The sequence below is a fragment of the Merops nubicus genome, unplaced genomic scaffold (assembly GCF_000691845.1).
Source record: "Merops nubicus isolate BGI_N331 unplaced genomic scaffold, ASM69184v1 scaffold11464, whole genome shotgun sequence".
Lineage (NCBI taxonomy): Eukaryota > Metazoa > Chordata > Aves > Coraciiformes > Meropidae > Merops > Merops nubicus.
In genome coordinates this window covers 48,425-60,366 of record NW_008606246.1, presented here as the reverse complement: position 1 = coordinate 60,366, position 11,942 = coordinate 48,425, and the positions used below count along the sequence as shown (strand labels likewise).

General features: G+C 47.3%; 1 protein-coding gene across 1 annotated transcript in view; it reads left to right on the top strand.

Moving 5' to 3' along the window:
• Positions 1–2,025: 2,025 nt before the first annotated feature.
• The window catches only part of LOC103772256, a gene marked incomplete at its 5' end in the record, with an annotated part of 36,145 nt that continues 26,228 nt past the window's right edge, over positions 2,026–11,942 (top strand). Inside the window, 2 exons of the mRNA XM_008939584.1 lie at positions 2,026–2,101; positions 3,344–3,834. Of these exons, the coding sequence (XP_008937832.1) occupies positions 2,026–2,101; positions 3,344–3,834 (567 nt within the window). The remainder of the gene's footprint in view (positions 2,102–3,343; positions 3,835–11,942) is intronic.

Genomic DNA, 11,942 nt, shown 5'->3' with positions numbered 1-11,942 from the left:
GCTGACCCTCAGTGAAAACCCTGCTGCCTCCAAATGAAAGGTTCTTATGTGGGAATGAGCCACAGACTAAGGTCGATACCTCTCGAGTTAGAATTGGAGCCTTGGCTTTTGTAATGAAGACAGGACCACTGTCTGTCTGTACAGCAGCTAGCACAATGGCACCTCAGTGCCAGCTGTCCCCTCTGTGAACTGCCATGGCACAAACAAGGTATTATACCTGTTGTAGGGACAACTACAAGTCTGTTAACTTGGCAGTGCTCCTCAGTGCCAGCTGCCTTTATTAAATGATGCATGTGTCTGAATACGTTCAAGAAAATCGTAGTTGTGGTGGGAAAAACAACCCCCTCCATTTACTTCAAGAATATCAGCAATGGGGATAAGTCTGTGCTGCTTTCCCCATTCATCATTTGACAGCTGGGAAAACTAGTTTAAAGATTAGCAAGGGAAGTATATGTTTTTTTATTTCTTAAAAGGTGATATGAAATAGAAGGGGGTAAGGTAGCTTTAAAACAGGAGGAGGAAAAAGCTGGCAACAGGCTTCTGGGGGAAAAAAACCTCCAAACACAATCCTTGGAGGATGGTCACAAAATAGGTATGTTGTCTTAACAGCTGTCAGTATTGGCCAGAACTTCTCCACTATTCTTTTTCCTCTGCATCAGCTGTAGGTGGTTTTCATAGGCATCCAGTTAAGTGTAGTTGCTCTTTTGGGTTTCTGTGCAGCTAAAACACTCCAAGGATGTTTCTGTGGGAACAGTGGTGGAGATGAAATTGGTCCATATCAGTGTAATGGTTGCATGCTGCTCCATCTTCTGTAAAATTCAAGCACAGCACGTCAGACACTTTAAAAATGGAAATTCACCATGTATACTGTTGAAACCTATCACCACTGAATTCTTTTTTTGGGCAAGTAGCTTGTGAGACCCAGCTAAGAATGATGGGAATGTTTGTTGTTATTCTGAATGAAAAGGTGTAAGGAATAATAAAGCTCATACTGCAGTGATCATGTTATTCCAGAACTTTCTCTTACTTGTTTTCCTTTGGCTCGTTTGGTTTTGGTGATTGCCAGAGACACGTTTGAAGTTGCGTAGCTCAGAGATGTGACCTTGTAACTTCCAGGCATGCTCTATACAGCAGAACAAAAGTCACTTTAGGAGCAAGATAGGTAGGGCTTCCTCTGTGCAGGAAACTCAGCAGCAGTGGGATCTGAACCTAAAACAGCTTGGTTCAGTCAGATCTGTGAACCTTTCCCAGGATCAAGTTTGTTCAGTGTCAGAGCATGTTTTGGGTATTTCGATAGACAGCAAGTGGTTTGGTGAAGTCTGTTGACTGACCTAGAGCAATGTTCCTTAAAATTCCTGAGAGAGAAACTATGTGAATTGTCATTACTCTTGAAACATTTAAGGGTGTTTGGTGGTACTGTAAGATTCTGTGCTGGCAGGGACTACATAATATTAATTTGTGTGAAAACCCCTTTCTTTTATTTATATTGCATACTCCAGAGTTGTCCTGTAGGAAAGCAAGATGAGTTTGTTCTTTGATGGCTTGTGTGTGTGCACCTTCAAGGGGGAAGTGTGGGTACACACACAGGATGGTTAAAGTTAACATGCCCCTTCCATTTGTGGGTGCCTTGCAAGATGATAGTGCTGTTGACAGGATATGTGTTTATTTTGGTGGTGGGTTTTGGAGATTCGGTTGTCCACGTGATGTGGATGTGGTAGACCATGATGATTATAAGCTGTGTGTCTGGGAAGCTAAGGGCAGAGTATGTTCGTTGTGCTTGGGAAGGAGTTGGTGGTGCAGTGAGGTGGAGATGGTGGCAGGTTGTGTGTTTTGTGTTGCCACAAGTAAGAGGTTGTGATGGGAGATGAGGATGTGTATGCAGGGAGGTGCTACGGCTGGTGTGTGTGGCTGGGTGAGGTGGATGCCTGCAGGATGTGAGAGGGGGAGGGTGGGGGAAGCAGCTTGGGTAGTAGCAGGGCGACGTTCAGTGTTCACAATGAAACCCTTTTTCTTCTTGCCCCCTAGATCTCCTACCCCCCAAGTGATGAGGACAGTGATGACTCTGAGGGAGAGAACCAGGAACTTGCTCAGATCGACAGAGGTAAAGGGATGAGATACGAGGGTCCTGGGATGCTGCAGCTGTAGTCCATTTTGCTTTTCACTTGTGCTCTTGAAAGTGCCTCCTTCTCTGTCCCCAGTGTGCCACAACCAGATGCATTAACTCAGTCACCTGGAAGTCTTTGGGACCTCACAGGGAGAAGCCAGTGTTAGCAGATGCTGCAGTCACACTTTTCGTGACAGCCACAGACATTATTTACCACATGTTAAGGCCACAGTCCTGCAGACGTGCAGACAGAGAAGGCCCATAATGGGCCAGCAGCAGAGCTAGGACTAAAAATTCATCTTCTATTCCAGGCTTGTGCACCTGCATAATTTTTGTTTTAGGTTTCCTTGTCTTTGCCACTTTGAGTTTTGGACCTTCACTTTCCTCATTCCCTTGGACTCATTGTCTGATTAACTCTCTCACTTCCTCCTGCACTGTTGGTGTTGGGCAGCCTTATTCTTGGATTTAGCTGAGGGTCTTTAATAGAGGAGAGATGGGTGCTCTGCTATTGTTTTTGGACCTGACATGCAGCAGGTGAAATCTGGTGTAAACACATCTGAACTGTGCTGTTTCTGCCATTTGTGCACACCCTGTGTTTTATCGTTCTTTAGTCAGATTCAAAGACAAAGGCAGAAGTTAAATTCCTGACCCACAGGACACGTTCTGTCAAAACTCAAAGTCCTGCTTCATGTGCTTAACACAGAAAGAGCTCAGCAGAACAGGTGAAGTGTGCCCAGCTTATGGCTGAAGGCAGGCTCACTTCTATGACAAGCCTTGTAATGGGAAGAGGACTTTTACTTCCAGAAAACACACCTCTATTAGTTGAGCCACAGACATGCTGCTTAGTAATCATCACTTGCCTCCTCTGCCATGAGAACTGGTCACTGGAACTTAGAACTATTAGCTAGAGGCAAGTGTCTAACAATGTATTTGTAAGATCACATCATCTCCACACCTAGGGAATGAGATGAGAGGCGGGTCTGTGTTCTTCCTCTGCAACTAGACTTCCACGTGACAGTTTGTGAGAGGATGTCTAGCAGTTGGGCCAAAACAGAAGTCTGGAAACTTCCAGAGGGAAGCCTTTGGCAGGAGAGGTGTTTCTAGGGAAGGAAAGGTGGGAAAATGTCTCCGAAGTTTACTTGGAAGGAGATGAAATGGGTCAGGAGAAAGCAGGCCCAGTTTACTAGGGTGCGAGACACAGCTCTGCACTGCCCCTCTCCTGTCTCTTTCTCCCACCAGAGAGAAGACGGAATTGCACCTTGACCCCTCTTGCCACCAACCAGCTCCAGAACCAGGAGAACCCATGCTGCAAGGTTCGGGCTCTCTTCCATGCCAGCCTTGACCGCCACAGCTCGGAGGAGGAGCTGGAGCGCATCAACCGAGAGTTCGCCGCCGAGAAGCGCAAGTGGTCCCAGGTCAGCAGGCTCACCTGCTGCACTGACAGCAACAACACCTCCTCCAGCGACGAAGAAGTGAAGAACTTGTGCACCATGTCCTCCCGGCCCGTGGCAGAGCAGGGCGACGGCCTGCACGCCAGCCCGAGCCCCGTGCTCTTCAGTGCCTCCCCTCCCAAGAGACTCCAGCCCGTGGTGCGGAGCCCGGCCTCCAGACCTTTAATCTTCACAAGCGTGGGGGCAGGCCTGGAGCAAGTCATGCCTTGTAAGAGACATCGACAAGGGTGTGGGGATAAGGTCAGCAGGCCCAGCCTTGACCTGGAAAAAATGCAGCAGGTAAGGTAGAGCTTGATAGGAGGAAAGCAGCATCGCTTGAGAGAAGGTGTTGTAAGCAAAGATGGGAGAAGTTTGAGACAGGATTCAGTAAATTCATAGGGTTACTTCTTCAGGGGCATAACTGGTACTTCTGCTGTGTGTTTTAGGCCTAAGTGTAGATACCTCTCTTCAGAAGTAAAGCTGCTGCTACTCAAGTGGCTTTTGCTACAGTTGGGCATGCCTCTTGCTACCCCTGTTGGGAAGGCAGCACCCTTACTCTTTGGTTCATTGCATGGTACAGGAACAAAATCACAAGTTCACTTTTGTCACATTACCTCTGCTGCCATGATCTGACCCATACCATTTACTCCAAAATAAAATAATTGCTTAGGGGTGTATGAAGAAATAACCTTCGTGATGAAAGTGATTGTAGCTTTGGTGATAGATATTTCCACACTTTTTGACCTCCTTGGGCCCAGGACTCTTTATGCCTCCTAAGATTTTTACAGCAATGTAGCACAGTGCTTTTTGCCTTTCTGCCTTTCTTGCTTTTGCAGGGGCCTGGGGTTGAGGTGTGTAAGTGCTGAGAGTTTGTCTTATCTCTGCAGAGGCTGGGAAAGGGGACATGCTTGGTCCTGGCGGGGTGGGCTGCTCTGCACAGCGCCTGTCTGGTGCCTCTCTTTTAGAAGGCATTGCTGTAGGGTTAGGATTTTGCCTCACTCTTCATTGTTTGTTTTTCTTGCACTGGTGGAGTGTCAGTTTGAAAGAGTATCTACAGACATCTCCTGACCCTGTTAAATTGCAGTAAGTTAAAGACAGTTATTTTCAGTGCCAAATTTCCTCTCATTAGGGAAGAATTTCACTGCCTCTGGGTGGTTTGAGGGACTAGTTTTAACCTCACTTAACAACACCCCCTTTAAGCCTACAAGATGGACCCACTAAAAGAGAGGACTATGTATTTATTTTCCAAGATCTAGAAAAGTGAGACCCCTCCATTTCCCCCTTACACCACTGCTTGTTCTCAGTCCTGCTGACAGCGTACGTCCCGTGAATACATAATGCAGAGACTTGTGGTCTCAGTACAGTTTTCCTCACCCCCTCTTTGCCCTTCCAGCCAAGTTTCTGCTCACAGAACATTCAAAAGACCCAGTCTTGCATTTCACATCACCCAAATCTTCTACTGATACTGACAGACTTTAATTAGTTTTACATCCTAATGAGAGGAGAAGAAAGCTGGTAAGCCTGGGCCCATTCTTCTCTTTTTCAGAGTGCATGTGAGTAAAGGAGAAATGTTCCTTTTGGCCCAGGTGCTTTTTCTCATTTGGATCCCAGGCACAGCACCTATCTGCTCTGCTTCAGGTTCCTTTCCCATGTTTGAGAGTGTGTTGAGGAATATTAGGGACTAATTAAAATAAACTTTCCAAACTGTTGTGTTTTTTTTGGGGGGGAAACCCTGTAAGAACAGTTTGCTTCCTGATCTGTCTGCTCTCTACACTTCTGGATTAATTGTGGCAAAGATTTTTTGCAAAAGAAGTTGAAATCTGGAGTGGAGGTTGGCATGTGGTTTTCTTAAATAGCATTTGTTTACTGTAGATGTCATTAAGACTTCTAGATTGTGGAATCCCTGTTACAAAGAGGGGATATTCAGCTAATGGTTTAATTTAAAAGTGTAATTTTTTGAGGAGTGGGGGAAACATGCAAAGTGAGATGCAGACTGAATATTGCAGCAGTGGTCACTTGTATTATTTTCGTAGCTGTAATTGGTTAATTTTGAAGCAGTAACATCTCAAAGATATATGATGGCTTCTTGCTTGCTACCTGGACTTGGTTTTGCTACAAAAATCATGACAAATTACAATAATGTTGTAGATTCTCTTTTACTGACATTTGGGTTTCCATTAGTTTACCAGCTTATCAGTGATCTCATTGCTTATGACAGTGATCTGAAATCTGGGTTTTATTTTGAGTTCTGTCACAAAATCCTTGTATGAACCTGGACAAGTCTCATTTGATACCTCTATTCCCCACCTGTAAAGTGGGACTAGGGTCTATCTTCCTTGGTCAGTTTGTGTTCTCCAACAAAAATTGCTCTTATTGATTGTCTGGGCAGCACTTGGCAGCATATTTTTTTTGTCAGGTAAACAATGCAAATGAACAATGATGTTAAACAGGCTACTCCTAAGGGTTCATCTGGCCTCTGAACATCAAGTCATTCTTATTTTGCTGTTCTTGCCCTTACTATCATGTGCTAGCCCATGAGAGTATGGCATGAAAGTTTAATCAGATGGAAACTTTTTTTGAGCAGCAGATATGGATTTCACTCTTGTCCCTGAGCCTTACTTCTCATTCCTGTAGCTCTGTGGAGCTAAGGGATAACAGAGTGTCAGGCAAGATGAATTTGTGCCAGAAGCAAATTTGTCCTGAGACAAGAAGACACTGCAGATGCATGATGTGGTGTGGGTTACTCAAGGGTCGATGAAGAAACGCTGAGTGCTTTGCCTTTGCATCAAATCCTGTTTGCACTGGACAGTGGTGGAAGATTGGCCCAGAGACTTGTGGTGTGGAGCAGCTCTGCATGGGGATGCTTAAGCTGTTTGTAGGATTGAACAGAAAAAGCATTTTTTTCAGGAAGGCCATAGATCAGTGGCATGTGGTGTCTAAATGTCTCCCTGTGTTTCCAGTGATTCAGCGCTTCCTTCGGTAAGGATGGGGTGCAGATTGGGAGAGACAGGTGGGTTGAATCAATCTGGTTGCTTTTAAGGGGTTAAGGAATTCCTGTGCTTCTGCCCCCGTGGCTCTGTGGATAAATGGAGATCTCCATCATCAGGGCCTTTCAGTTTAGCCTTCCTCAACAGTAGAGGCTACACAGGAGCAGGTTGAGAAGGTGCTGGTTGGGTGCCAGGCCGTGACATTCCAGCCTCACAGGGCAGTGTGATTCTACCCATTTGTACTCTGGCCATGAGTTTTGGACAGTTGGCTGGTGTATTTTCCACCCTGGCTGGCTGGTCTGCTGGCCACCCAGCCTCTTCCCTATTGTGGCTGAGTGAGGGCAATTCAATGCGTGCTTTTTTCACTCCTCCAAAGGACTAGAAAATTAGCTCGGAAGACTTCTTCCTTTCTTTCCCTTAATTGGGTGGAAATACCCTGGCTTGTGCAGACACCCATGTTGCTGCAGTGAATGCCCTCTCCCAGCCACCCCTTGATCATTGTCCTTGGACAGCAGTGTCATTAAATGCAGGTCCTGCTGCCAGCCGCTTGCTGTTTAATGAAGGTTGTGCATGTCCTAGGAAGACTGTGGCTGCTGCCACCCTGTTAACTTCAACAGATCTGGGTTTGTTTGGCAGTGCTAAGAGGATGAGGTCAAGGAGAACAGAGACTTCTTCTGATGGCTTGAGGTGAAGGTACCAGGGGATGCAAGGGTCAGCTGAGGTGTATGGAAGTCCAGGGTGTCACAAAGACTCATTGGGGCTGTTGAGCTCTTTCCCAAGGGATGAGACTAATTGGTCTTGGCATGTTGTGTAAACAGATAGAGAGGAAATAAATGGTCCATCTTCCTGCTCTGTTTAGTGGGACTGCCTGGAGCTCCTTTGAAATCTGTTTTCAGCAGCTTGAGAAGTCATTGTAGCATTTGCAGGGAGAAGTATCATGAGAGATCTCTCTTGGAGGGGAGAGGCTTTGGCTCAGCACGATGAGCAATCCAAATAGTACTCATTTCTGTGTGGACACGTGCCTGGTAAGGAAAGCAGTGTTATAAAGTACAAGGCAGAGAGTTTGGGTAGGTGGGTATATTTCTAGTTATGCTATGAAGTCACTAGGTAGTTTTGAGCAAGTTGTGAAAACTTTCTGCTGTGGTTTGCCTGCGTGTGTGAGCAGATAATACCCAAATTGTTGTCCTATAGAGACTTAATGCATTATTTAAAATGCTTTAGGATGCTAGGATGGAAGAGGCCAGTACAGAAGATAAAAAATGTGCCAACGTTTGGATGTCTCACTGCAGACCTTGCCCCTTTTTGGTGGCTGAAGAGTCCAACTGATTGACAGATGAGAAGAACTTCATCTTGGCTTGACACTGAAAGTGGCCTGGGTACAGTGTGAGCCCTGATCTGGTCTGAGCTGTGTAATATGAAGCCAAACAGTCCTCCTGCTAAGTATTGTAATACTGGCACTTTGGTTGGACTGGGCCCCATAGGGTGATCAGCACTGACAGCTTTCTTGGGGCTGAGACCAGTTGCACAGGGGCTGCAGGACAGCACTTGCCACATGTGGCCAAGGACCAGTGTGTGACCTCTGGTATGCTGGGGCCTGGGCTCCGGGCTGCCAATGGCTCCAGGGTGGGATTTCCATATCCATAGCACAGCTGGGCTTTGCCCTTGCTTGTCTCTCCAGGACTTGAAAAATAGCTTCCAGACAGAGAACGTGTGAGCTCGTGAGTCCTTTTCACCTCTTGGCATCCCCTGTGAATCCAGGCCTTGGCAGTTCCTGCAGATTGCTGTCATCTGTTTGCCCTTCTGGTGGGGTGGGGGTGCCGGTGTCACCGCTGGCTCTGCCCTGGGCCTTGCTCTGTGGGGGGACTGAGCAGAGTTTGGGGCCTGTGCTGAGTGTAGTGGCTCATGCTGCTTCAAAAGGGGCCCGGTGCCACGACTTGTCTGGCCTTGGCAGTTCCTGCAGATTGCTGTCATCTGTTTGCCCTTCTGGTGGGGTGGGGGTGCCGGTGTCACCGCTGGCTCTGCCCTGGGCCTTGCTCTCTGGGGTGACTGAGCAGAGTTTGGGGGGCTGTGCTGAGCGTGGCAGCTCATGCCACTTCTGAAGGGGCCCAGTGCCATGACTTGTCTCTCCCAGGTGTGAAGGTTGGACAGCAGTTCTCTGTCCCTGGGTGCAGTAGGGTGCCCCTTGAAGCAACATAAGGAAACTATTGCTGAAACCCATTGCGCCATTAGAGTGAGAAATCCTGCTTCTGGTAACCTCCTGCAATCTTGCTTTTCTTTTTCACCCCCAGAAATATTCTACAGCAGCTGTTCCCCTGTCTGTCTCTCACCCCTGCCAGCATTTGGCACTGAGGTAGCCAGCAAAACAAATGCTGTGGCTGGCTGCTGTGAGGCAATCCTAGCATGAGAAAGTTTGGGGCTGAAGATGATTGATGAGATTGTCCAGTCTCCTTGCCTGCAAGGATTTAGTTCTGTGGCAGGAGGCTCTGGGACTCTAGACATGTACCACATGAGTGGGCAATGGGGCATGGTGGAGGTGTCTCATTCTTTGTGCCATTGGAGGAGTTGAGGAGATATTATCTTCTGGTTTGATGTCTGTTATAAGGACTCTTTGGCTCAGTGCCACCCAACTGATGTCTGGTTTGCTGATGAAGGCATTTGTAGTCTGACAGTGGCAGAGGGAGGGAGGGTGAGACGGAAGGGTGCTGTCTGGGAGGTAGAGAGACATTCATTAGTGAGGGAAGGCATGAGGAGCCCCACCCTGCCCTGAGGAGGCGATTATGGCTCTGCCAGGCAGCAGATATGTCTGTCTCTGTGTCCCCAGAGTGTTCCCTGGATGGTTGTCTAATCCATGCTGTAATGATAGTGCCTCTGTGCTGCTGGGGCTGGAAGAATTGGAGTGTAAGAGAGCAGGAACCCATGTAGAACTTGGCCTAGCTGCTTCCTAGAAAGAGTAATGATTTCCTTTCCCTTCCTGAAGGAGGCAGGTGAGTTGACTGTGTTCTCACTGATGGTAAGGCTCACCTGCTGCCCTGGTGCCAGCTTGTAAATGCCAAGGGCAAGGCAGGTGGGATAGTCTAATCCTATTCCTAAAGTTTCAGCATCAATCGATGTGAGGTTAGAGCATTCTCACAGAATGACTGAGGTTGGAAGGAGTCTCTGGAGATCATCTTATCCAGCCCCCTCTGCTCAAGCAAGGTCACTTGGAGCCAGTTGCCTAAAACTGTACCCAGATGGCTTTGGAATACTGCAAAGGATGGAGACTCTGCAACCTCTCTGGGCAACCTGTGCCTGTGCTCGGTCCCCCTCACAGTAAAAGTGTTTCCTGATGTTCAGAAGGAACTTCTCCTGTGTTTCAGTTTGTTCCCATCGCTCCTGGTGCTGGCACTGGGCACCACTGAAAAGCACCAGGCTCCACTCTGCCTTCAGACATTTGTACACAATGTAAGATCCTCCCTGAGCCTTCTCTTCTCCAGATTGAACAGTTCCAGCTCTGCCTGCTGCCGCTTAGGAGAGATGCTGTAGTCCTTTAATCACCTTTTTGGGCCTCGGTTGGACTCTTATCTAGTACCTCCATGTTACTCTTGTACTGGGCACCCCACAACTGAGCACAGTACTTAAAGTGTGGCCTCATGAGTAGAGAGTAGAGGGGAAGGATCACACCCTTCAACCAGCTAGCAACACTCCTAATGCAACCAAGGATTCCCTTCACCTGCCCTGCATCAAGAGCACGTTGCTGGCTTATGTTCAATCTCATATCCACCAGGATCCCCAGATCCTTTTTTGTGATGTTGCTTTCCAGCTGGGTGGCCCCCAGATTATGCTTGTGCTTGTTCCTCCCCAGGTGGAGGATTTTACACTGTTCTTTGAATGTCATGTAGTTCCTGTCAGCCCGTTTCTCCAGCCTGTGGTGAACTCTCAGGATGGCATCACAACCCTCTGGTCTATCAGCTGCTCCTCTCAGATTTGTCATCAGAAAACTTGCTGAGGGTACACTCTGCCCCATCATCCAGATCATTAACGAGTATGTTGAACAGGACTGGATCCAGTATTGAACCCCTGGGATACATCACTAATTGCTGGCCTCCAACTAGACTTTGTGCCATTGATGACAATCCTCTCAGCTCGGCTGTGCACCATGTTTTCAGTCCAGTTCCTTTCTCTGTCTGCTCACCCAGCCTGCACATCAACAGCCTCTCCGTGAGGATCTGTGTTCTCTGTACATTGCTGAAATACAGAATTAATTTCTGTGAAAGTCCACTAAAATTGAGCCCCGCTCCATGACATCTGTTCACCTTTCAAGTGTGCTGCTAGGAGACTTTTATTCTGATCATGCATCTCTTCTTGGACCTCCTTCACTGTTGTGTCTACCCTGGCACGGTGTCAGTAGCGTGTCCGTTCCTAGGGCCAAATACTTCTCTTCTCCCTTAAGCCCTTCCTTCCTTGTTTTGCTGAGTGAATTTTTGATCTGGTTTTGTAACGCATGCAAAAGGGCAGCAGTTCGAGGGGGAGATGGACAAGTGAGTCACCATGAGTCCTTCTGTCTGGAAATATTTATCTATATCTTTTTCCCTGGATATCTGGCTGTGTAACATTGCCTTCTCTTCCTAGGAGCTTCCGTGCTGGTGAATATAATATTTGGACTACCATGGGACCTAAGTACTATCTGGGCTGTCTCCAACCATGAGCCAGTAGCTAGAACGCCTGCTGAGACATCTAAACCCTGATCCCTTGAGGTGCTGCTTTGTATCATGAAAAAGTGGGAATTGGGTTGGCCGTGGTGATGTGAAGTGCACCAAAGAGGTTGTTTGAGGAAAAGGAAGATGAGAGAAGGAAACAAGATGTGGATGAAGTTCAGGAGGGTATGCCTTGAAGGCAAGAGAGGTCTGTGGCATAGGAAGGGGAAGAGGAGGGTAAGAATGGATAGAGACAGAGCTAGAGAATCATTTTGTTGTATTAAGATTCCCAAAGGGACAATAATAGCACCTGGCACTAGTGGCAGTAAATGATGAGCCTGAGGTTAAAGCCGACAGCTTATCATTTAGATTGGCAGGCTTGCTGGCTGCCTTCTGAACCCTGCTGTTGTCTTTTTTTTTCTCTAAGCTCTCAAGCTTGGTAAGAAGGTATTAGACTAAAGCTGATGTTTTGGCTGCAGACCAGAGAGAGGGGATCAAATGGGTGAATGGGCACCACTGGCATGTGTCCTTGGGATGTGACTTAGCGAGAAGTTCTGAGTGATGCTGTGAGTCTTGAACTCTTGATGTGACTCCCTTGGGTAGGTAGATCTGGGGGGAACAATTTTTTTTTGGGAAAAAAAAAAAGTGTTCCTACTGGAAAGTGCCAGAATCTTTGCAAGTGAATGGATAAGGGTAGGGTCTTGACCTCTAGCTTTTTTCTCTCAAAGCACCACAGAGAATAATTCCT